The 26,694-nt window shown below is 44.0% G+C and overlaps 1 protein-coding gene across 2 annotated transcripts; it reads left to right on the forward strand.

The window, feature by feature from the left end:
• Window positions 1-18,494: 18,494 nt before the first annotated feature.
• STMN1 (stathmin 1) lies at window positions 18,495-26,471 on the forward strand. 2 transcript variants are annotated; one of them, XM_075853470.1, is made up of 5 exons: window positions 18,495-18,564; window positions 19,391-19,440; window positions 23,059-23,231; window positions 25,824-26,015; window positions 26,093-26,470. In XM_075853470.1, exons 2-5 carry the CDS (start codon window positions 19,428-19,430, stop codon window positions 26,150-26,152), a joined length of 438 nt encoding a protein of 145 aa, XP_075709585.1. In that variant the 5' UTR covers window positions 18,495-18,564; window positions 19,391-19,427; the 3' UTR covers window positions 26,153-26,470. The 2 variants fall into 2 exon arrangements, with proteins under 2 accessions (XP_075709585.1, XP_075709584.1); XM_075853469.1 differs by lacking the exon at window positions 18,495-18,564 and adding an exon at window positions 19,014-19,126 and having other exon boundaries at window positions 26,093-26,471.
• Window positions 26,472-26,694: the final 223 nt, after the last annotated feature.

Below are 26,694 nucleotides of genomic sequence, written 5' to 3' on the forward strand. Positions count from 1 at the left end.
TTAAACTCCAGACCAGACCCTAAAAATAATCTAGACTTCGAAATTAATTCAAAGCTCAGGCCCAAACCCCAAATTAATTCAGACCCCCAGACCCAGTGGCGTAACTACCGCTGTAGCAGCCGTAGCGGCTGCTACGGGGCCCGCGGCATGAGGGGGCCCGTGCTGCCCTCCGACACAGAGCCCCCCCATGCCCAGTGGCGCCACCAGCAGCCTTTAGCGCTGCTACACTACGGGGCCCGTGCTGCCCGGCCACTAACATTTATGGGCCGGGTGGCACATGCCTCCTCATGCCCGGTGTCGTCGCTAGCACCGGAGGGGACCCTGGTGCTAGCAACAGCCACATTCTCTCTGAAGGGGCGGTGGCGCCACTGAAACCAGCTGCCGCCTCCCCCTCTTGCACTAATTGTACCTGCGTCTATAGCACACAGGCACAATTACATGCATTAGTGCTGAATAGCCGGGCACATTCTGTACATTCAGCGCCTTACAATGACGCTGATTGGCAGAGCAAAATGACTTGCCCCACCAATCAGCGCCTTTCAATGATGCTAGCGGCGCGATGACGTCATCACGCCACTTCCATGGTTGAAAGGAGCTGATCGATGTGGCAAGTCATTCTGCCCTGCCAATCAGCGCCTTTCAACGATGCCAGCGGCGCGATGGCGTCATCGCCCCGCTTGCGTCATTCAGCCCCAGCAGACCTGCTCAAAAGAGAGCAGGTCTGCATTCCATTGCCACCAGATGGCGTGGGAATGGGATCATGTGAGTATGTAAAGGCTTTTTTTCTAATAAAACTGTGAGTGGCATTATCTACAGGGGGTCTCTATCTACAAGTGGGTCTATATGTGGGGATGTGAAGCTCTATATACAGGGGGAGCTATATGTATGGCACTATCTACAGGGGTGGGTTATATGTGGAACACTATATACAAGGGGCGCTATATGTGGGACACTATATACAGGGGTGGAGCACTATCTATAGAGGAGCTATTTATAGAGCACTATCTACAGGGGTGGGCTATATGTGGGACACTATATACAGGGGTGGGTTACCTGTGTGGCACTGTATACAGGGGGGCTATATGTAGGGCACTGTCTACAGGGGTGGGCTACATGTGGGACACTATATACAGGGGGAGTTATATGTGAGGCACTATCTACAGAGGTGGGCTATATGTGGAGCACTATCTATAAGGTGATTCTATGTAGGGCAGTATCTACAGAGGCTCTATGGGGGTCAATATCTACAGGGGGGCTATGGGGGCACTATCTACAGGGGGCATTGTGTGTGTGTGTGTGTGTGTGTGTGTGTGTGTGTGTGTGTGTGTGTGTGTGTGTGTGTGTGTGTGTGTGTGTGTGTGTCACAGTGTATGGTACTATTACAATCAGGGACACAGTGTATGGCGCTATTATAATTAGGGGTGTTTTATCTTCATTTATAGGTGCAGAAAAGTGAGAAGCTGAAGACATCTCAGGGTAAAACTTCAGAAATGGGTTGTGGCCGGGAGGAGTCATCATAGAGGTCTGAACCGGATGGAGAAGAAAAAGAGAAAAAGAACTAGAATCTTAGATGTCACCGGTGAGTCACTTAATGTAAATGTTTATTCTGCCTCTGATCAGTAATGTAGTCACTTTATGATCTGCAGTGGGATGATGGGTGGTTTGATTATGATATGATCTTTTTTTGTAAAACAGCATCTCCCAGCATATCCTTACAATTGTTCGGGCCATGCTGGGAGCTGTAGTTTTAACGCCATACAAACCTATACGGCAGGGGTACTGAGTTTGCTTCTGGGGCTGTATATATGTACTGAGCTTGTTTCTGGGGCTTTATATATGAACTGAGCTTTGTTCTGGTGCTGTATATATGTACTGAGCTTGGGTTTGGTGCTATATTTATGTACTGAGTTTTGTTCTGGTGCTGTATATATGTACTGAGCTTTGTTCTGGTGCTGTATATATGTACTGAGCTTGGTTCTGGGGCTGTATATATGTACTGAGCTTGGTTCTGGGGCTGTATATATGTACTGAGCTTAGTTCTGGTGCTGTATATATGTACTGAGCTTGGGTCTGGTGCTGTATATATGTACTGAGGTTTGTTCTGGTGCTGTATATATGTATTGAGCTTGGCTCTCGTGCCGTATATATGTATGAGCTTGGTTCTGAAGCTGTAATTATATAGGATATATTTATAATAACAAAATTGCAGGACACATGGAATTGTTTTCAGTTAATTCTATAATATAACCTGTCTGATAGTTTGAACTCCTTGAACCGCCACCATGTGGTAATACATGACCTGACAATATTTCCAAATGTATGTCTTTTTCAGATGCAGCAAAATCTATAAAATCAACTTTTAGTACTGTGCACACTTTGTGCTAATTACTCATTAAAAGGTCATGGGGCAGTGCCGCTATCCTGAAGAGTCACATAGCCCTGCCTCCAAACCCACCTTTCCATGTTTGATTCACATCCCCCTGGCTGATACAACTTTCTTGGATGCGCCATTGCCTTGTACTACTTGGGCACGCACCGTGCAACGAGGTGTACTCTGCCCAGATTCATTGCTGCACCGCGCATGCCAGGGGAGTACGGTGCGTCCACAAGAGTTTGAGGAGGTCGATAGTGATGTAGAACAGCCAGGGGAATGTCAATCAAACCCTGGGGGACGCCATTTCAATTTTTGCCTCAGGCAGCAGAAAAGCTAGAAGCGGCCCTGGGGCTGCAGGCGACTTTAGGCCTGCAGCCTATAAGGTCCCCTCTGCGCAGGCCGGCGTGATGACATCACTGCATCACGCTGGTCTGCACATGTCGCAAGAACGGGGCAAGGTGAGTACAATAAAAAAAATTTGGGGGGGGGGGGCTGTGTGACACTCTATACCAGGGGGGAGCAGAGTGGCACTATATTTAAGGGGGGAGCAGGGTGGCACTATATACATGCGGGGAGCAGGGGAGCACTATATACAAGGGGGAGCAGTGTGGCACTATATATTAGGGGGCAGTGTGGCACTATATACAAGGGACTTTGTGGCACTAGTAAGGGGGGGGGTCTGTGTGGCACTACTAAGAGGGGGCTGTGTGGCAATATCTACTAGGGGGCCTGTATGGCACTATTTACAAGTGGGCTGTGGCGCTACCTAAAGGGGGCTGTGTGTGGCGCAATCTACAGGTGTCTGTGTGTGCCACTATCTATTAAGGGGGGCAGTGTGGCACTATCTACTAAGGAAGGGGCTGTGTGGCACTATATACAAGGGATGGGGGCTGTATGGCACTATATACAGGGGGAGCTGTATGGCGCTATATACAGGGGGGCTTTATGGCGATGTCTACAGGGGGGGCTGTATGACACTATCTACAAGGGGGAGGTGGGGGCGCTATATACAAGTGGGGTGTGACACTGTCTACAGGGGGGGCTGTATAGCACTGTCTACAGGGGGCTGTATTGCACAATCTACATGGGGCACTATCTATAAGGGGGGCTGCGTGTGGCACCTAGGGAGAAGGCCCCAGTCAAAAGTTTTCTATGGAGCCCAGTCTTTCTAGTTACGCCCCTGCCCAGAGTCTAAAATAAATTCTGAGAATAGACCCTACAATTAATTCAGATCCCTGCCCCTGGCCCTTGATCATCTAACTGTGATGTCACTAAAGGCTTTGTACCTCATAGTTGCAGTTTAGCCGGAATTTTTGTCAAATTGCAGAAAAAATGCAGTGATCTTGCCGTGATTTTCGTAAAACCACTAAATTTTTGTTGTGATTTGCAGAAAATCACTGCAAAACCATGATGTGTAAAAATATACATTGATTTCACTGGTGACAGATCCAGTGCCAATGGTTTGTTTGTCTCCGTTGTGCAAGGGTTCCGTCTTGGTGGGATGTATACCGGAACGGAGCCCTGACGCAGATGTGAACATAGCCTAATCTGTCCCTGTCCAGAATTAAGGAGGGAGTAAGGATATGTGCACACACAAACTCAAACACGTCTGAAAATACGGAGCAGGTTTTGAAGGGAAAACAGCTCCTGATTTTCAGGCGTTTTTTTTAACAACTCGCGTTTTTCGCTGCATTTTTTACGGCCGTTTTTGGAGCTGTTTTTCCGTAGAGTCAATGAAAAATGGCTCCAAAAACATCCCAAGAAGTGACATGCACTTCTTTTTTGCGGGCGTCTTTTTACATGCCATTTTTGGAAAACGAGGAGTAAAAAAACGCCCCGTCTGAACAGAACGCCGTATTTCCCATTGAAATCAATGGGCAGATGTTTGTAGGCATTCTGCTTCTGATTTTTCTGCCATTTTTTGGGACGTTTGCGGCCCGAAAAATGGCTGAAAACACTACGTGTGAACATACCCTAATAGTCAAATAAGGCATGTCTACAGGGGCCTAAAGATGAGCAGACAGTCTCAAAGGGTGTTTTGGTATGTGAGTAGTCATCAGCTTGCGGGCGTGAGGTGAGGAAGTGGGACAGCGAAAATTAGACATCTCCCTTAACCTAGTCAACTCAGATAGTAGTAGGTTGGGGAAAGAGACAATAAGTTATATGACCATAAATAACAGGTCATCTGCATATGCAGGAACTTTGAACTCAGTCAGTTTGGATCTCATGGTCCGAACATCATGATTAAGACGGATCTGTGAGTTAAAAAACTGTTCAAGGGCAAGATGGGGTAGCATTGTCTTGTCCAGATCATCATTTGACTCCCAGAAAAACCCCTTAACCACTAACTATTTAGTCCTAGTTTCTCTACTGCTCTTGTACATAAATGTCTGTACGCTCAAAATTATATGATACATACAGGCCATATGGACCATTGGTAAAGACAAGTCCACCCAACAGGCAGTAGTCCAGCAAGTTATGAAAGCTTCCATAAGATTATAATCAGGCTGTAGGACGTTGCATGGAACTACAAAGAGTCAGACACCACAGAATAAGGTACCAGGCACACGACCGTGCCCGTAATTACAGGCACGGACAGCGGTCCGTGTGTACGGGCCATGCTCTTATTATAAAGTATGGGAGCACATTCCGTAAAATAAAAATATGGGACGTCCTATTTTTTTCGGAAAGTTTCTACGGCACGGACACCTTCCCGTAAATATACATAGAAAGGAATGGGCCTGTAATTAAGGGCAATTTTACGGTCGTGTGCATGGGGCCCAGATAGAACACACATATCAGATTTTCTGAATTACACAGGTGCATGTTTCTGCTATGAAGGTTTATTCATGAAAATTGTTAGATGAGCTATATATGAAATACCGTAAACCAGCTGCCTGTCCAAAACTAGGATCATCTGATCTGCAGTGCTTTTCTCCTGTATAGTCATGAATGGGCCTTTTTTAACCTATAGCTATAAGAATGTGCTTCATTGACTACCGCAAGGTCCTCAAATGTCTCAACTGTGTAAAACTATCTCACAAAGAACCTCTACACTAATTAAAAAAACAGTCATGAAAGAAAATGGATTATATGTAACGGAGACAAACGAAAACCATTGGCACCGGATCCGTCACCATTGAAATCAATGGTGATGGAAATGGAAACGTATGGTTTCCGTTTGTGTCAGTCAGGGCTCTGTCTCGAAGGAAAGCTCAGGTGGAACGTTGGAACGGTGCAGATGTGAACGAAGCCTTAGAGAAGTACTACTCTAGATAAATGAAGGACAAACCCAAAAACATTGATAAGCAAATGTCATGTCATTAGATCAAAGCGGTGTACTGCAGATGAAAGAAAGGCAGCGTATTGAGTATTAAGGGGGTTTTACACCGGGCAATTATCAGGCAAACGATCGTTCATAGAACAGGGCAGCGATCAGCAGATGGACGAACAAAGCATACATAGCTCCTTGTGACAGGAGCAGATGAGCGCCGATCATCGGGCTGTCTTGTTGATTGGCGCTCGCTGCACCGGCAAAAATCAGCCAGTGTATTAGGGCCTTAACCCACCTACAAAAATCTAGTTATAAATCTTCACCTTAAAATGTTCCTCACAGGTCGCGTCCCTGGAGCATTCCTCGATAGGAACAGCTGATGGTTTGTAGATGGTATACCGAAGCGTGGTGCCAGAATCATCAGAGCTATTCATACTACTCAGAGAGTTAAAGGGATGTCCATTCACTTGAATAGACGAAGGTGTAATACTGAGCACAGCCGCTCCAAATGTGACGGCGTTGTGCAGTGTGGAGCTGTGTAAGCAACTAAAGAGAAGCAGCGCTCGCCAGAGTGCCACAACCCCTTCAAACATATGATTGGCCACTTGCATGATATACTGCAATACTAATGTATTGCAGTATATATGGCAGTCTATACAGACAGTCTCCCATGAAGCCCTGCCAAAGGCACGTCAGATCGGGCCGCCCCGTTATTTTAACGGCTTAGATGCCGCGGTTGCTATTGACCACGGCATCTAAGTGGTTAAACGGGATGAACAGAAGTGATCCGCCCATTGCAGTAGGGTGTCAGCCGTAACACACAGCCAACGCCCGCTCAGTATGGAGCGCGCTCAGCCTGTGAGTGCACTCCATACTTCTCCTTGGCGGCTGTCAAGTACAGTGTAGTCAGAAAATATTCCAGATCAATCCAAAAGATCAACGAAAAACACCTTTAGGCCTTGTTCACACAGCGCAGATTTGCTGCAGATTTTGAATGTATTTTTTTTTTAAGCCAAATCCAGGAATGGAACATAAATAGAAGAAATATATAAAGGAAAGAATTATAGGTCTACTTCTGGTTTTGTCTTAAAAGATGAATGCAAAATCTGCAGCAAATCTGTACTTTGTAAACAAAGTGAAAAAAATGCTGTTAGGGTATGTTCACACGGCAGCGTCCATTACGGCTGAAATTACGGAGCTGTTTTCAGGAGAAAACAGCTCCTGAATTTCAGACGTAATGGCAGGTTGCAGGCGTTTTTCGCAGCGTCCATTACGGACGTAATTGGAGCTGTTTTTCTATGGTGTCAATGGAAAACGGCTCCAATTACGTCCCAAGAAGTGACAGGCACTTCTTTGATGCGGCCGTCTTTTTTACGCGCCGCCTTCTGACAGCGGCTCGTAAAAAAAATGACCGTCTGCACAGAACATCGTAAAGCCCATTCAAATTAATGGGCAGATGTTTGCCGGTGCATTGGAGCCGTATTTTCGGACGTAATTCGAGGTTAAAACGCCCGAATTACGTCCGTAAATAGGGTGTGTGAACCCAGCCTTAAAATGCTGTGTGTGAATCCAGCCTTCAACACTAGGTGGGTTCCCACGGGTCGGATAGGCTACATAAAAACTGTGCGGCGTATCCGACCTGGAACCTTCCGTTCGAAAAACCGCATAAATTGACATGGTGCAGATTTAAATTCCACACTGCAGGTCAATTTGTTAACGTTTATGCAGCGGAGGCATGAGATTATTTTCCACTTTACTGCTACAGTAAATGCTGCAGAATTTCTGCACAGAATTCAGTTGTGGAAATTTCTTAGAATATGTTCCCACACACAAGATACGCTGTGGAATGTCTGCTAAATTTGCAGCGGAATCTCAAAAAAAAATATTGCTGTGGAAAGGCTGCTTTTTTTTCCGTAGCAATTTTACCTGCAGATTTACTGTCATGCATTGATTATAGAAAAGTATTTGTGCACCCAGTGGCGTAAGCAGCACATCTATTAAAAGTTACTATAGTAACTGGGGCCTATGTAATAAACTACATGGGCCTGTTACTATAGTAACTAACAGTATACTTAACCTCCTCGTTCTGGAGCACAGCGGAGGTCCTGACATCTCTTCGTGTCATGACGTCACAACACTGTGCGCAACGCATGACGTCACGATGCTGTGCGCCACGGACAACGTTGCAACGCTGGATGGGTTCGGACCTCCGCTGTGTCCGGAGCCGAAGAGGAGGGTATGTAAAACATTACTGTCTGCTCGGGCCCTGTATTTAAGTATACCATGTGGTAGGCTTTGATACAGGGCCCATCAGACAGGATAACACATGGTGTGATCCTGTCTGATGGGCCCTGTATCTAAGCCTACCATGTGGTAGGCTTAAATACAAGGTCCAATAGACAGTATCACACATGGGCCCTGTATCTAAGCCAACTATGTGGTAGGCTTAGATACAGGGCCCAGAAGACAGACATGGTGTGATCCTGTCTGCTGGGGCCTGTATCTAAGCTTACCACATGGTAGGCTTAGATACAGGGCCCATGTACAATCCTGTCTGATGGGCCCCTGTATCTAAGCCTATCACATGTGTTACTAATGGCGCTTTTTTGTGTGTGCTTTTTTTTTTTACAGGTTCAGTTGTTGGACTACATTGGATTCAAAGACTTCTTCGATGATGGCTTTTTAAAATTTTCAATAAAATGGTTAACAAGGATGTTGTCGGGGAGGGGGGGTTATTTTAAGTAAAACATTTTTTCTATGTCTTTGTATTTTTTTTAAACTTTATTACTACCGCCTTAGTAATGGCCGCTGGCTGATTGACAGCATCCATTACTAAGGCGGGGCTTAGTGTTAGCCGGTGCAGAGGCTACACTAACCCCCATTATTACCCCGGTACCCACCGCCACCAGGGGTACCGGGAAGAGTGAGGTGTGATCCAGTACCCGACCATCTGTAGTGATGGCCGGATACTGGGGTGGGCGCAGGCTGGTATTATTAGGTTAGAAAGCTGGGAAATCCCAATAACATTACTCTGGTAATGCTAGCCTGCTGCTGCTATGTTGTATCAGGCTAGTTATGAAAAATGGGAGGTGACCCCATGTAATTTTGTTTTTTTTAAAATAAATAATTGGAAAAAACAGTGGGGTAACCCCATTTTTCATAACCAGCCAGATACAACATAGCAGCAGCAGGCTAGCATTACCAGGGTGGGAAGGGCCACGGTTTCTGGCCTTTACGAGCCTAAAAATACCAGCCTGCAGCCACCCCAGTACCCGACCATCACTACAGATGGTCGGATACTGGATCACACCCGGCTCTTCCTGGTACCCCTGGTGGCGGTGGGTACCAGGGTAATAATGGGGGGTAGTGTTAAACCTATTATTGGCTAAAATTAAGCCTCGCCTTAGTAATGGGCGCTCTCAATCAGCCAGCGGCCATTACTAAGGCGGCAGTAATAAAGTTTCAAAAAGTACAAGGACATAGAAAAAATATTTTATTGAAATAAAAAACCACCACACAACCCTCATTAACCATTTTATTGAGAATAAAAAAAACACTGTTGTCAGCAAGCTGGGCCCTATATCTAAGCCTATTATATGTGATAAAGTCTGCTGAGCCACTGTATCTAATCCTATCCATAGCTATAGGGTCGTAGTGCTATAGATATGGTGTTTCCTATATACATATATAGATGCACATTTTTTGGGGGGTATATCTATTGGGGCTATTGCCCTTGATGTTTTAAGACCTTAGCGATGCCCCTGGCTGCTAGTGCTGCATCGTTGGGTCACTTGCACCCCAGAACACTTTCTGCACAACTTTTGTGCGTTTTTTTTGTACAGCGTGTGGCCGACATTTGCTACATTTCATTCACTATGCTACTGTAAATTCAGTGGATTTTTCCTCACAGAATTTAGTTGCAGAAATTTTGCAGCGTTTACGCTTCGTGGGAAGCCAGACTAGCAGGAACCATAAAACCTTGCTGCTCAGGAAAGGCATGGACCTCCTGAGCAGGTTTAAATAAACGATGCCATAGGCTGAATACCAACCGGTTGATTTGTGCTTTACTCTTTAAACTTTGCACAGCCTGCATGCCACCATAGAGAGCCTAGGTGTGGTGGTGCAGAGAAAGGGACATAGGCCGAACACAAAGCTGTAGCGACCGATGTCCCTTTCTCTGCCCCCCCCCCCCCCCCACTCTATAGTGCATGCTGGCTCATAACAGATCTGTTCAGAGAATCGTTCTTCTCTACATTTGTACAATCAGTAATGAATCATTTTTAAAAACTATTTTTAAAAACACAGAAATTGCTTTTCCCTTTGACATTGGCTGCCGTCTTAGTATTAGGCTGGTTTTAATGTTATTGGCAGCAAAGTTGTATGGGAAGAAAATACTAGGAATCTAACAGATGTTGGATGAGCAGATGGTAGATTGAGTCAGTTAGCAACCGTGCCTAAAGCTGGCTGTACATGCTGAGATATCTCACGGACACCTGTGAATGGTGACAGAACCAGCCTGAGGTTATTCATTGTCCTGTGCGTAGCTACCACACTTTCCAAATGGGGTGCCACTATCCTAAACACTATGTCAGAGATCTCTAGGGACAGAAATCTCACACCCATGCTGAAAGGGTATAGTGGTGTGGGTAACTACAGATACGATATTCTACACAGAGCCCATATCAAAGACAGACATATGTGCAACCTGTGCAGCTGCACAAAGTCCCTGTAGACAAAATGTGGCCAAAAAGGTGGAATAGGTGGTGGGCCTGAAGAAGTGCAGAGCGGGCAGGTCAAGAGGCAATAAAACTGGTGCACATTTCAGCATATGGTTTGCATTGAGCTCTAAGGGTATGTTCACACTCACTAATTACGGACGTAATTCGGGCGTTTTTGCCCCGAATTACGTCCGAAAATAGCGCCTCAATAGCGTTGACAAACATCTGCCCATTGAAAGCAATAGGCAGACGTTTGTCTGTTCACATATTTATTTACGCGCCGCTGTCAAATGACGGCGCGTAAATAGATGCCCGCGTCAAAGAAGTGACCTGTCACTTCTTTGGCCGTAATTGGAGCCGTTATTCATTGACTCCAATGAATAGCAGTGCCAATTGCGTCCGTAATGGACGCGGCGTTCAAGCGCCTGCACATGCCGTTACGGCTGAAATTACGGGGATGTTTTCAGGCGGAAACATCCCCGTAATTTCAGCCGTTACGGACGCTGTCGTGTGAACATACCCTTAGGGTGTATTCACACTGTGCGTTTTTGCCGCACGTTTTTCTGTGTGGTTGTGAATACACCATAAGGGTACGTTCACACCTCCTATTTTCAGCTGTTTTTCGGGCCGTAAACGCCTCGACAAACTGCTGAAAATACGGAGACTAACCGCCTACAAATATCTGCCCATTGATTTCAATGGGAAAAACGGTGCTTAAAAAATTGCCCTGTAAAAAGAAGTGCATGTCACTTCTTGTGCCGTTTTTGGAGCCGTTTTTCATTGGGTCAATAGAAAAACAGCTCCAAAAACGGCCGTAAAAAACGCCTGATGCATAAAAAAGGGCTGTAAATCAGAGGCTGCCCATAGAAGCTGGCAGCCATGGTGCAAGTGGTAGTGGAAAGGCTGCCTGTGTTTGTAGATTTGTGCTGTAAAAACAGCTGCACGTCACTGATCTATCCTTTAAATAGAGCAGTCAGGAGGAGGCGCAGGCCTACAGTTAGAGCATGCTGCACCATGTTGATTCTCCTCCAGCAGATAAACCTATTGTTACAGACAAAGGACTGTTCTGTCAGGCTTTTCCGAAAGAGCGACAGATCATTGCATCTCAGACTGCAGTGGGTTAAACACATCACAGTACAAATCTGACTCTAATTCATTTTTTTGCATGTTGGCTCTAACAGATTTATTCATTCATTTTTGTTTAATTCCCTAACGCTTTCACTGCTGCAACAATTTTCATACTTTTGAAATATACAAATAAAACCTGAATTAAAAAAATCATATTATACCCCCATACCAATATATTGTCTGATAGTAAACACCTTACACATTGTAAAAATGTCACAAAGACATGGACACCTTCATGCAATTTTGGAACAAAGCCTAACATGAAAAAAAGAAGAAAAAGAAAATTAAGAAAAAATCATGTTTGGCGCTAAAAGTCTGAACCAAGCAGAGCCCGAGATGGACAACTTCTCCTACAAATAAAAGTTCTAGTTGTGCAGAGTTCATACGTGCCACTCATGCCTATGTCTTCATGCACCAGAACTAAAGAGACCAAAAAGCTCTGCCATCCAGATGCTGGTAAACATTCAAGTCACCGAGTCGACAAATGGTCTTATTAGGGTATGTGCACACACACTAATTACGTCCGTAATTGACGGACGTATTTCGGCCGCAAGTCCCGGACCGAACACAGTGCAGGGAGCCGGGCTCCTAACATCATAGTTATATACGGTGCTAGGAGTCCCTGCCTCGCTGCCGGACAACTGTCCCGTACTGTAATCATGTTTTCAGTACGTGACAGTGGTCCTGCAGCGAGGCAGGGACTCCTAGCACCGTACATAAGTATGATGCTAGGAGCCCGGCTCCCTGCACTGTGTTCGGTCCGGTACTTGCGGCCGAAATACGTCCGTCAATTACGGACGTAATTAGTGTGTGTGCACATACAATTAGGGGTTGTGCAACTGCTCATCTTGTCACCCTGTAGGAGGGAAGAAAAAAAGACCTTCTAAATGTGACAATCAAAGACCACGTATCCTCTCTCATTGGTAAAAGAGGTGATAAAATGAATAGAAGTCCCTGTATCACTCCCTGGGGTCACTGGAGGCTGTATAGGGGGAGAGATGACAGTGATGTGATCTCTCTTCCTGCTCTTATTTGCAGCTTCCCCCCATCCTTAGGCTACGTTCACACCGCGTTTTTGAATCCTGTTTTATTTTTTGGTCAAATTTACTTTTAAAACAGGATGCAACTGGACACAAAACTTAAGCAGGCTCCTTTTTTCTGTCCTGTTTAAGAACAGGATCCAGACGGTTCCTGTTTTTCTACACTTGAAGTCACTGGCAACAGGAGGCAGCAGGAAAGGCATTCAGTTCCATTCTGTTTTAAAAGTACCGTTTTTTCTAATCTTGAAAAAAAAACAGGAGGCAAAAACGTGGCGTAAAGCCTCATAAAGACACAAAACCAGGAAGTAAAACTTTTCATCCTGCTCCTCAACATAAAATGAGGGCTGCGCCTCTTGTATTCATATGTTCTAGTTCTGTGAAGCATTTAAAGGGAACCTGTCAGCAGTTTTGAGCTCTCAAAACTGCGGACAGGGCGATATAGGGTAAGTGATTTTACAGAGGCGGACTCAGATTGCAGAGGGCCCCTGTGCTAGGGCCCCATAACTTAACCACGCCTGCACGCATATAAAACCGCGCATATAAACTTCTGGGACCCGCACCTATCTCTAGAACGGGGCCCCCTGGTTGCTGTACTGCGCTTCTTCCGTAATTGCCATTCACTTCTATGGGAGTTACGCTGTTTATGTAACTCACGACCATGTAATCAGGAAGTGTCCGGAAAGCACCGAAAGCTGAGAACGGTAGAACGGGGTTTAGGGGGCCCCGTTCTAGAGATAGGGCAGGTCCCAGAGGTGGGACCCGCATCTATCGGACATTTATGGCATATCCTGTGGATATCCTGTGGATATGCGATAAATGTTAAATAAGAGCAAACCCCTTTAACTGTCCACTGAGCTCCACTGCACTCCAAACATTTTCTACAGACAGGGCAGCAACCACTACCTCCTAGTTCTTTTTATTTTCAGTCAGTTCCCTGTCAGTTCAGCACACACACCAAAGAGTAAAAGCACCGGCAGGCTCAGGGTGCTGAGCACGAAGAACCATAACACTGGTTGGATGAGAGGCTCAGCCAACCAGTATAAGGGTATGTTCACACGGCCTATTTACGGACGTAATTCGGGCGTTTTTGCCCCGAATTACGTCTGAAAATAGCGCCTCAATAGCGCTGACAAACATCTGCCCATTGAAAGCAATGGGCAGACGTTTGTCTGTTCACACGAGGCGTATATTTACGCACCGCTGTCAAATGACGGCGCGTAAATAGACGCCCGCGTAGAAGTGACCTGTCACTTCTTTGGCCGTAATTGGAGCCGCTATTCATTGACTCCAATGAATAGCAGCGCTAATTACGGCCGTAATTGACGCGGAGTTCAAGCGCCTGCACATGCCGGTACGGCTGAAATTACGGGGATGTTTTCAGGCTGAAACATCCCCGTAATTTCAGCCGTAACGGACGCCCTCGTGTGAACATACCCTTAGGGTATGTTCGCACGGCAGCCTCCAGTCAGGAGAAAACAGCACCGGAATTTCAGACGTAATGGCAAGTGCAGGCGTTTTTCGCAGCGTCCATTACGTACGTAATAGGAGCTGTTTTTCCATTGTGTCAATGGAAAACGGCTCCAATTATGTCTCAAGAAGTGACAGGCACTTCTTTGACGCGGGTGTCTTTTTTACGCGCCGTCTTTTGACAGCGGCGCGTAAAAGAAATGACCGTCGGCACAGAACATCGTAAAGCCCATTCAAATGAATGGGCAGATGTTTGCCGGCGCATTGGAGCCGTATTTTCGGACGTAAATGCGCTTGCTAGGTGTGGCGCACTCTATATGCTGACAGTGAGGCTGGTTACTAGGTGACAAAGACTACCAGACAGAGCAAGCCTGGCCAGGCCCCTCCTAATAAGTTTTCTAAATAATAGATCGGCGCAGCCACGCGGCAGACATAGGGGGCCCTCTTCCACGCCGTTCCATTTCGGCAACTTACAGATCGGGCCCCCTTCCTTAACATATGTTATTGATGGCATCTGTGAGTTGCCGAAAGTGTACAGGGAGGGAGGGGCCGTGCCGATCTGTGCGCACATCGTTTAGGGCAGCTGAGTGGGTCCCACCCCTTCCAGGCCCCTGTGCAGCTCCAGTTACAGTGGAAAAACGAGGTGCAAAAGGAAAAAAAAAAAAAGTCTCCCAAAGGTCTTTTCTGATCTTTGAGGGACAGACCATAAAAACAAAAAGTAAACATAAAATAAAGTGCAAATGAACCAAATAATAAATACACACAAAATAGCCACCCAAAAAAAACGATCCCCACACCAATGATTGTCGTAATGCTAGCCCTGACCCAATTACCCTAAAATAGACATGTAATATATCAAAATTTACAGTAGATAATAGATGAAATTTAAAAAAGCATATTTTTTCACTGTTATTTTCAAACTATAAGCCTGAAAATTCTAAAATAGCAGAAAGGATGTGTACAAAAACGATTAAAAAAAAAAGAAGCCTGAATTGTCTACATTAAAAACGTCGCAAAAATCACGCCGCTAGCCAAACAAATAAAAAAGTTATAGCCGTTTAACTAGCGAATGCGAAAAATGGCTAAACAGTGTCTGGTCCTGAAGCCTGGACCTTAACTAGTTAACATGGTAAAGTAAAAAACAACAAAAATAAAAAACTTTTCTCAAGTTCCCCCAAAAGCAATGTTAAAAAAAACAAAAACACCCCAACTATTAGGGGGGATTCACACGAGCGTGATTTGGCAGCGTGTAGGCTGCGTGGTTTTCGCGCGGCACGCAATGCCCTATAGAAGTCTATGGGGCAGTACACACAGTCCATGTATTTTGCGCAGCGTTTGTTCGCTGCGCAAAATACGCGACAAGTTCAATAACTCTGCGTATTTCACGCATCACGCACCCATTGAAGTCAATGGGTGCGTGAAAACCAGGCAGGTCGCACGGAAGCACTTCCGTGCGAACAGCGCACGAGCTGTCAAAAGGATGAATGGAAACAGAAAAGCACCACGTGCTTTTCTGTTTCCAAGCATCCAAACGGAGTGTCTTTGCGAGGAGCGAACCCCGACAACCGAAGCTAACTTCACCGGGTTCGGCCAAACTCGTTTTGGCCGAACCCGGCAAAAAAAATTCCGGTCCGCGACGTCGGGAGACATTCACTGTGCATGGTGCTGAAAGAGTTAAACTGTTTCAGCACCATGGACAGTGACTTGCGATCCCAAAATACATGAACCTGTAAAAAAAACCGAAGTTCTAACTTACCGATTACTCCTGTCTCCTTCCTGCAGTCCGACCTCCCGGGATGACACTTCAGTTCAAGTGACAGCTCCAGCCAATCACAGGCCAAGCACAGGCTGCAGCCAATCACAGGCTGCAGCGGTCACTTGGACTGCCGCGTCATCCAGGGAGGTGGGGCCCGATGTCAAGAGAGGCGCGTCACCAAGGACGCGTCACCAAGGCAACGGCCGGGAAGTTCTCGGTAAGTAGGAACTTTATCTTTTTTTTTTACAGGTTTTTCGCTGTTGTGTTCGGCATTCACTGTCGAGGGTGCTGAAAGATTTAGCTCTTTCAGCACCTTGGACAGTGACGGGCGTCGACAAGCCTCATCTCTATGATGCCGGCTGCGCGAAAATCACGCAGCCGCGCATCAGACACGCATGACACACGCAGCTGTCAAATGGTTTTTGCGCTCGCAAAACGCTGCGTTGTTTGCGCGCGCAAAAACGCAATGTTCGTGTGAATCTGCCCTTACAATAACACATTATTTAACCTGCAGGGTGAATGTCGTAAACGAAAATTGTAAACACCAGAATTGCTGTTTTTTTTGGTCACATCTCCCACAAAAAATGAAATAAAATGTGATCAAAAAGTCTCATGCACCCCAAAATGGTATCAATATAAACTACAGCTCACCTTGTAAAAAATAAGCTCTCACATCGCTCAAACCACAGAAAAATAAAAAAGTTATGACTTCCAGAATATGGCGACACAAAACTAATTTTATTCTTAATAATTTGTTTATTCCTTGTAAAAGTAGTAAAATATAAAAATAACTATATAAATTTGGTATCACCCGAATTGAATTGACCCACAGAATAAAGTTAACATGCCATTATTACCGCACTATGAACGCCATAAAACGAAACCCAAACAACAATGGAGGAAACAGTTTTTTTCCCATTTCATCCCATAGAGAATTTTTTTTACGTTTCCCAGAACACAATATGGTACAATAAATAGTGCCGTGAGAAACTACAGCTCGTCCCTTATATATGGCTATAGTGACAGAAAAATTAATCAGTGATGGCTTTTGGAAGGTGGGGAGGAAAAACAGAGATTAAAATCCGAAAAATGGCCGCAGAGGGAAGGTGTTAAAATGCCTTCCCCCTCCCTTATATCACCCTGTCAGCAATTTTTTAGGCCTTAAAACTGCTCACAGGCTCCCCTTAAAGTCATGACGTATTACATGTATCATTGGTAGTGAAAAGGTTAAAAATGTCACCTTTTAAAAGCTAGTTAATTTGATCAGCTCACTTACTGAATGATCTACCAGAACTGACAGCCCTGACGTCCCGAAAAACGACTGAAAAATCGGAAGCAGAACGCCTACAAACATCTGCCCATTGATTTCAATGGGAAATACGGTGGAGCGTTATTTTACGCCTCATTTTCAAATAACGCCGTGTAAAAAGAAGTGCGTGTCACTTCTTGAGCCGTTTTTGGAGTCGTTTTTCATTGACTGAATAGAAAAACAGCTCCAAAAACGCTGCAAAAAACACGAGTTTGATTAAAAAATGGCTGAAAATCAGGAGCTGTTTTTGCTTGAAAACAACTCTGTATTTTCAGCCGTATTTTGTTGAGCGTGTGAACATAGCCTAGGGGGTAATAGGAGGCATAGCTAGAGGATTTTGGCGGGAAAGTTTGGTGAAAAGTAAAGCAGCAGAAAAGGTGAATTCACACGTGAAGATTTGTTGTAGACATTACTGTGCCTGTCCCATTTATCTGAATAGAACATGCAGAAATCCATGCACATGCTGCAGAAACAACTCTATTCAGATGTATGGAGCAGATTTTCAGTCACAGAAATTTCTGCAACAAATCAGTCGCATGTGAATCCTACCTTAAAAAAAAAAAGTGAAATGTAGAGAATTAGGAACGTTTTAAATGTTCAATCCCCTGCCCTCCCAGCCACCGTATATCCGTACAGTAGACTGCTAGTCTGTTAGGGGACACTAGGTGTACGTGCGGGGACACTAGGTGTACGTGCGGGGACACTAGGTGTACGTGCGGGGACACTAGTTGTACGTGCGGGGACACTAGGTGTACGTGCGGGGACACTAGTTGTACGTGCGGGGACACTAGTTGTACGTGCGGGGACACTAGGTGTACGTGCGGGGACACTAGGTGTATGTACGTACAGTGATCAGTATCTAGTCCATTTTTTGGTTAGGATTCTAGGAGGGTAACCATATTCACGCCTGAAATACTGAAAGACATCACACTGACCACTAGTATTCAGATACATGGATTTTCAGTATAGCTCTGTTTTACCACACACAACATGGCATGAATAGAGCATCACAATAATTTTCTCTGCCAACCCTTCTCCATTATCTTCAGTCACCTACATGAAGAAAACATTTTTCCAGTAATTTAATAGGATAACATGGATATAAAATAACACAAATCCTTGAACTGACAACCGTCTACAGTGAGTGAATCCTGAACAAATACTGTGAATAGAAACAATATGGTCGAGGGTTACACACATGGAATAATGGTACATCCCAGAACGTGTCAGGTGTATAGAGGATGTGCTATGTTGGGTACTTTGACTAGCCGTCATCAGCACAGGGACGAAACCATCAAACACTGGAGTTGGGGGAAAATTCGTTGTTCTGATGACCCCATGCAGCTCCTGCCGCCGATATTTGGAGAAGGCGTGGTGACAGACAGTGTCTCGTTTAGTCTCGGCCAATGAGGGGCGCGCACAGCAGGTCACGTGTACGTGGTGGGCGCTTTTGTTCGCTGTAGCTGAGCGCTAGTGTGGTATTCATTCGCAGAGACAGGTGAGAGCGGGGTGTCCAGCAGTTGTGTGAGGTATTTGCCTGTGTTTAGTGCTATGTAGTTGAGTACTAGGGATGGATATGGGTAGGTGACGGAACTGCCGTTCATGTCTAGTATATTGCGCACGTTTTGTGGTGCTCTTTAGCAATTTACTCCAGACACGCAGCTATTGAGCATACCCACCCTGCACAGTAAACGCACGAGCAACGGTAGTTGGCGCTTGCAGGTATGTGTGATTCCAGAAAACCTCATACGGTGAAGCGTACGGCTATATTCTGGAAGACATTTACCACAGCAGGCTGCGTGCAGGGATATTGCAGGTTTAATACATGTGTGGGGGGTACTGTAGTGTCTGACAGAGCTCGGTATAATAGGCGCGCTCCCTGCTTTGTTCAGGTGTAGTGTCTGGGGCCGCCTTGGCCGTTATTGGCTGCAGTCAGTCTGCCGCGCCCCTCAAGGATGGTGAATGGTTGCTTCTCTTGCCGCCGTAGTGCGCCCACTGTACAGGCTTCAAGCTGCTTGGCGGGTGTGGCATTTGAGCTCTTCGTCGCCGACATCTTTTAGGTGCAGATATTGCTTCCCGGCTTGTCACGTGGTTGTGCTGCGCGCCCTTTTATTGTTGTATCCTCGTGGGGATGATGGGTGGGCGCGTCCGTCAGTCACATGATCCACGCTTATCACCTGCATCTAAGCATTGGGGATAGCTGTCCGACAAAATGCAATGAGCCGCCGCCTGCAATGCACTAGTCTCTACCTCTTGCTCTGTCTGCGTCATTCACTGCCCTTGCTTGTCTGTATTTTCAGTAACTTATTTTTTTTATCTTTCAGTTTCTGGATTTTCTATTCAACACTTGCATTTTCAATCATGGCTGAGGCTGGTAGGACGCTGTTACTCATGTGTAGCTGTAAAATGTTAATAACGTAATCTTGTGAAATGTTATCAATAGTATTCAGCTCTGTTGTAGTAAACCTATTCTCACCCCCATGTGCCCATTAATGGGGCTCTGCACACCAGTAAGAGTTTTCTAAAGATATTACCTATGACTTGGAATACTAAAGCGGTCTGGACAAACACTAAGTGGGCAGATTTACTAAGACTGGCGTTTCATATGCCAGTGTAAGATGCAACAAGTTTATAACGTTTGCTTCTCAAAGTGAAGTCTATGCCAGTAATGAGCTGCTGTAGACCAGCTATAATTTAGATATTCCTGCTGTAAGATTGTTGGGTGTGGGCCCCCTTTTTTTTTTTTCCTGTGGCATTAGCTATCTAAAATCACACACTATAGTTACCTTCTAATAGTAAATTCAAAGGATAAGCACATGGGTGCTCTAGGGTAAAGGGGCTAATTTTAAAACCCTGTATGTAATAGTTATACACACCCCACCCATCAAGTGCTGCTTGTTCTCTGCTGCCCCAGCAGCAGTAATGTACCACTGCAGCTGATTGATGGCCTCAGTGGCAATGCTGGCACATGACCACTGCAGGTGTTTCCAGAGCAGCACTGAATGGGTCCTAAGATCTAGAGTAACTGGCATGATGGGTTGATTATTAGTGTATACTATCCCCTAACCTGCTGACTTTAAATGTCCTGGCTAGCCCCTTTAGGGCTTATGCACACTTGTTTGTTTTTTTTGGGGGTTTTTTTTCAGACCCATACACTAGAATGAGTGAGGTGGCTGCTCTCAAATACGGAGAATAGAACTTCTATAATTTGTGTAATGGATGCATTGATGTGTGCATAGAAATGAGTGGTCTGGTATACTAGCCCTGAAACTGATAGAACACTGAAGAATGTCTGGGTTAGCCCTACAGGTTTTGTTATGTAGTGATAAGTCGCTGTCCTTAGTGATTTTTAAGCTACTCAATGCATTACTATTGACAAGTGTGTTGCTCTGAAATCCCAGCATCTAGCAATTTTAAAAAAAAAATCACTAGCAAATCTCTTGCCTAGAGCAATTTGAGATTTCAAGTTAGGCAATGCATTCCTATGGATGGCTATTTATCACTCGCTACAAGTGTCTAGCCCCAGCTTTAAAGTTACTCCAGTCAAACATACAAAATTCAGCTTTTAGTCAGCCATGGAGCTAATCAAACACCCAAAGTTTAGTTTACCCGAATGGTTCTCTTAATGATCCATTACTAGGCTGCAGCTGATGCCTGTGCCGACCATAATAGAGCACTGCTGTCCTGAGCCACTTCAAAGTCAGTATTGGAAATATATCATGTTACAATGATGGCTACTCTCCTCAGGATACGAATAAGGACACCAGTGTAGTAATTGTGCTTAGAAAACCGTATACATGTTGGGCCCCATGCACACAACTGTGCCCATAATCGGGGTCTATAATTACAGGCATGACAGGCCCCGGACATTCGTTTGCTTTTGAGTATGGGAGCACGGTCCATAAAAAGCAGACTGCGCGGACACCTTCCCATAAATATATGGGATGGTGTTCGTGGACAATAGAAGTGAATTGGTCTGTCATTGCGGACTGTAATGAGACCATTTTTACAGACGCTTGCATGGGGCCTTCACCTTATCTAACTGCCAGCTTTACATTTTCTCAACCTGGGAGGGTCTTAGTTGTGTGCACCTGCCCACTGATAGGCAGCAGACTCTATTAATCTGAGAAATTGGGTAATCGAGCTAACCATGGTAACAAAGCCTTCACAATGTAATATTAAGGAACACCTATAAAAACAGGCCCAAATTTATCTATGGCCAACAAGTAGTTTGTTAGCTGTATGTACCAATGAGAACTACAGCTTGTCCTGCAAAAAAAAAAGCCCCCACACTGCTCAATTAAGAAGTTATGCCTTTCAAAATATGGCGACAAACTTTTATCAATTTTTTCTTTGTAAAAATAGGAAAACATAACGAACTATATAAATTTGGTATCACTGTAATTGTATTGACCAGCAGGATAAACTTTTTTGTTTTTTACCTCTGAGTTAAATGGACCCCCCCAAAAAGGCAAAGTATTTTTTTTCTTTCTAATTCCACTCTACAATAGTTTGGTTTTTGTTCCAGCTTCCAGTACATTATATGGTACTTAAAATAGTGCCAATAGAAACTACAACTCCTCCTGCAATAAATAAGCCTTCACACCACTCCATTGACTGAAAAATAAAGTTATGGCTTAGGAGGTGTGGAGTGAAAAATGGAAAAACAAAAATGGCTTTTACTTCAAGAGGTTTAAAAAAAAAAAAAGCACTTGGTTACGGCTGAACTTTCTAAGATTGGAATACATTACCTGTATTCTTCTAAAATGAAGAAAAACGGGCCGTATCTCAGGGATAAAGGAAAAGTGCTGGAATCTAAGTTCGTACAGTAAAGGCTACATCAGCCTAGGTTTTTTTTTTATATGTCAGTTTTGTATAACTTTATAATAATGTTTATATTTTGCTACAGCTGCATTGTATCCTGTATACAGAGCAGCTGTCATGCGCTAAGACCTGAATCCATCAGGTCTGCAGGACTGACATGGTCCAGTATCAGCGGGTTCTGTGTCTGACACGCAGGATCCACCTGTAGTCTTTCACATTTAAGTTATGAACTTAGATGTGATGGATAACAGGGGAATTAGTCAGTCCTGTGGTACTGACAGATACTGTATTTAACATGTGATACAGCTGCTCAGTATTCAGGGTACAGAGCAGATGTATCAAAGTAAAAATATTTTTTAATAAAAAAAGGTGTTTTGTGCAGCTTTATAAAGTGGATTACATAGCCTTTAAAAGTTCAACTTGTATAACCTAGTGACAGGTCCTCTTAAAGTTCACTTGTCACTTTTTTGGGGTAGAAAATGTTTATGAAACATTTTAAGTACCCCAAAATGGTAATATTTAATATAGCTTGTCCTGTAAAAAAAAACAAACATGGGCTTGGTATGGAATTAATGTTATGATTAGCAACAGCTTGTAGGCTACAGCAGGGTATCTCTAATGGCACAGGTTTAGGTAACTAAAATTTTGGGGGCTGGATGCTTCTGTAGTGACTGGTATATAAATTTGTCAGATGTATTACAAAGCTTGTATATTTTGTGAAAATGCCCTCAACTTTTTACAATTTTAAAATAAATGTCTGGTGCAACTTTCAAATTACATGAATTATTTGAGTTACAGCTGCTCTGTATCCTGTATACAGAGCAGCTGTATTGTGTGCAATGAAGCAGGTACTTCATGTCCACCTGTAATCTCACATCTAAGTTATGAACTTAGATGTGATCGCTAGCAGCTCGATCCTGTCATGCACGCAGGACCCACTAACACAACCTATCAGTGCCACTGACCTGACTGATACCGGTTTCAGTGCAAGATAAAGCTGATATACAAAGCAGCTGTATCTCAATGTAAATATAATTTTTTATAAAGTATTTTGAAAGTTGCACCAATCAGACCTTTTATAAATAAAATTTAATAAAAATCAAAGGTGTACATAACCTTTAGGTAAATCTTTGATAGAAATATTTATAGTCCTTTTTTTTTCCTTAAGACATTAAGGTTAAAGAGCTGGAGAAACGTGCTTCTGGTCAGGCATTTGAGCTGATCCTGAGCCCTCCATCTACTGATGCAGCTCCAGAACTTGCACTTGCCTCCCCAAAGAAAAAAGAATGCTCACTGGAAGAAATTCAGAAGAAGTTGGAAGCGGCAGAAGAGAGGCGCAAGGTGAATTACATCCTCTGTGCCATCTATCTGAATTTTGAGCTAAAACAGAATTTATTACAGGCGTAGTTGCCCAGAAAATGAATAGCCCACTAAGGCTATGTTCGCATCACTTTTTTGCCTTTGTTTAGCAAATACACTGGGAAGAGCTGACTTATAAGTTAAGCATAGGCTGTGGCTGATGCCTATTATGGGATACATTAAACATGCATAATCTCTCCATGATGTATAGTTAAAACTGATACTATGATGGGTTAAAGGTAACAGATGCCATTGTTTGGAATCTGTTACCTATATACTGTGTTTAATGTATACTTCAGGAAAAGCCCAAGACTTGCACATTAAGCAGTCAATAGTGGCATATGTCAGCCATAGTATACTTTAAAAAAAAAACAAAACATTTGTGATCCTGTTGTATGGAATAGCAAACTCTACTGCACTATTCCATTTTCTAAAAAAGTGTTATGAAAGTCTTTTTCATACCTGTGTTAATGCGTTCAGAACCACAGGTGTGTATATAGCACAGATGCAGGAAAAAATTAGACTGGTTTAGCACAACCTGCTACAGCCATGGTTTTCATTTTTAGCAAGGCTTGGTGTTCTGTTTTCATTCATCCCACATTAGATACTGGTTATACTGTAAAATGTGAACATGCCTATGAATGTTTCCATTAGTGGTATAACACAAGTCTGCACAATAATTTTCTAGCACAAATACTGTGGTAGTGGCAATCTCAAGGACTGTTCTAGAAAATCTCAAACTTCTAAAGAGGAGCAAAACCTTAATGTGTAGATAAACATTTGACACACTGCCAATCGCTAGAACGAAGCACCCGTGTGAGCGCTCGGCTGCTTCGTGTCTTTCAGCTATTTCTGGAAATGTATCGGTGTATGGACTCTATACAGAGTCTATGAGCCAATACTCCGATACATTGGCTTTCTGGAAAAAGCCGAACACACGAAGCAACTGAGTGCTCACACCAGTTCTTCGTTCTAGCGATTGGTTTGGTCTCCGTTCTCAGACCCCCCCACCAATCCAAACTTCTGACAAGTCAGAAGTTTGTCGACCGTTTAGCTACACTTTAAGATGAGACATTTTTTGTTTTTATTAAAGCTCCACAGATTGCGGTTCTGGTTGCCAATGAAGGTTGTGCCTCGGGTATGTCCTGACTTAGAGGCTCTGTCACTACATTATAAGTGCCCTATCTTGTACATAATGTGATCTAGCTAGATCACCATGTGCAGTCACTTACTCGCATATTAACATTACTGAAGTGTCCTGACCGTGAATAGACATCACTACCAGCCAGGCTGTCATGTCTATTCAGAATCCTGCCTATTCACGGTCAGGACACTTCAGTATTGTTAATATGTGAGTAAGTGGCTGCACATAATCCAGCTAGATCACTGTGCTATGTAAATGAATGGAGAGAAGTGATGGTGATTGGTCAGCGTCATACACTCCTGTACAATGCCCACTTGGTCAAAAAGTAAAACACGCCCAGTTGTCCATTAAGAAACTCATTAGCATAAAGCTAATATAGGTCATAACACCATCAATAATAATTTTTCTAAATAAAAAAACACTGCTGTAATCTACATTACAGCGCCGATCACATGTACAAGATAAGCCACTTATAATGTGACAGCCTCTTTAATTTACTGAAGTTCAAAAAAAAAAAAAAAGGTATTGCATGGCCACTCATTCAATTGAATGGGTGGCATGTAATTCTACACTTCCTCTTCACCTACAGGGGACACATCCAGCAATTACGTAGCTGTCAGATCCCTTTAAGTTTAGGGTAAGGGCATCCTAACAATACTTGTTGTCTTGGTCATAATCTGCGTACTTAAATCTAATTACTGAAATTAAATACAGGAGATGTCCCATTCTTAAAGTGAAAATATATTTAGCAGTCTGTATTGTGCAATTAAACAGCAGGAATTCACTTGGGTTTTGTCCTTATTGGGCTGCGTTCACACAGCAGAATTTGTTCCAGACATTTTTTTGCAACTGAATCCATTCCTTTGATCTGAATGGGGTTGTCTCTGCAGCATGTGCTTGGCTTTCTAAAGGTTTCCTTCAGATAATGGATTTTTAATTTTCAGACATGTCTGCAACAATCTGCCACCCTTAGAACTCCCACTTATCCAAATTTCTCAGAGGATGTTGATGCAGAAATCCACCAAAAAATTGCACATGGCTTTTGCTTTGCAGTTCTCGACTGCCCAGCAATTACCACTGGTCAGCCACATAGTAGAAACCTTTGGGCTGTACCTACACTAACATGGGTGTCAGGTGCACGCCAAGGCCTTTTGGGAAGTTGAGCTTATTTTCAATCTTGCCACATTTGTGCAGGGTTGTATAGTGGGTTCAAGTGCTCTTGTTTAAGGAGTTGTGGCCCACAGTCTTGTTTCTCCTGTAGGTGCTGCCCTGGCAGTACTGGCTTTGTCTGTCATGTCTTCTCCCCCCCCCCCCCCCCCATTGATTTCCATAGTGAGGCTTGCCTTGCTTTAGTATCTTCAGCATCTTTTTTACATGGGTCTACAAGATGGCTTATTAATAGAATTTGTAAAATGTATCCCTTTTCTTAGCTACATGAGGCTGAAATCTTAAAACAGCTTGCTGAGAAGAGAGAGCACGAGAAAGAAGTTCTGCAGAAAGCTAAAGAGGAAAATGACAATTTCAGCAAAATGGCTGAGGAGAAATTAACTTCTAAAATGGAAGCCATTAAAGAAAAGAGGGAGGCCCAGATAGCAGCAAAACTGGAGCGATTGCGTGAATTGGTAAGTGATTTGAATCGTTTATAGTATTAATGTGTTAGATGTTCCTTTTGGTAACTAGAAAATGTTGTTCTCCCCAGGAGAAGAAAGGTGAAGAAATCCGAAAGGGAAAAGACTCCAAAGATGAAGCTGAAGACTGAGTCCCGTCTGAGAAGGCTGCCTTAACATTGCAAAGCTGTTCCTGTCAGCCCTGGACACCCCCCCCCCCCCTCCCCTGTATGTTTAGCAGCTGTAATGACATATAATGCATCATATTTGCTTGGTTAATGAGGAAGCCTTTCACTTATCCAGTCTTCTTACTGTGCTGGTTACTGTTGTATTGTACTGGAAAGTTTTGGTGTGGGTTTTCTAGTATTGTTATACCAGTGTTCAGACTGTTACATAATGCACTTAAATACCAATGGTTCTCTGTATCTATGACTTGTAATAGTTTGCCTTAATAAAATAACTTGTTGAAAAAACTCTGCCTCAGCAACGTCATGGCAAAGATGGAATTCTTCACCCTCTAAGTTTAAAATTTAAGAATTGGTTTTCTGGCTGCATGATTCTTCCAGGGACAAAATGGGGTCTTTACACACCATCTTTAGTCTGTCCGATACCAATAACTGTATCCTCTTGTGCAGACATATGCCAGTTTTTTTGTCTGAAATCCAGCTACTATAAAGCATGGGCTACTAGACAA

The sequence above is a fragment of the Rhinoderma darwinii genome, chromosome 2, assembly GCF_050947455.1.
Source record: "Rhinoderma darwinii isolate aRhiDar2 chromosome 2, aRhiDar2.hap1, whole genome shotgun sequence".
NCBI lineage: Eukaryota > Metazoa > Chordata > Amphibia > Anura > Rhinodermatidae > Rhinoderma > Rhinoderma darwinii.

Excerpts from the sequence above, each read along its gene's own strand:
- STMN1 (XM_075853469.1), top strand. The coding sequence starts at position 19,029 with ATGGTTGCTTCTCTTGCCGCCGTAGTGCGCCCACTGTACAGGCTTCAA. Across the intron at positions 19,127-19,390 it reads TCGTCGCCGACATCTTTTAG|TTTCTGGATTTTCTATTCAA; the intron begins GTGCAGATATTG and ends TTTATCTTTCAG. Across the intron at positions 26,016-26,092 it reads TGGAGCGATTGCGTGAATTG|GAGAAGAAAGGTGAAGAAAT; the intron begins GTAAGTGATTTG and ends TGTTCTCCCCAG.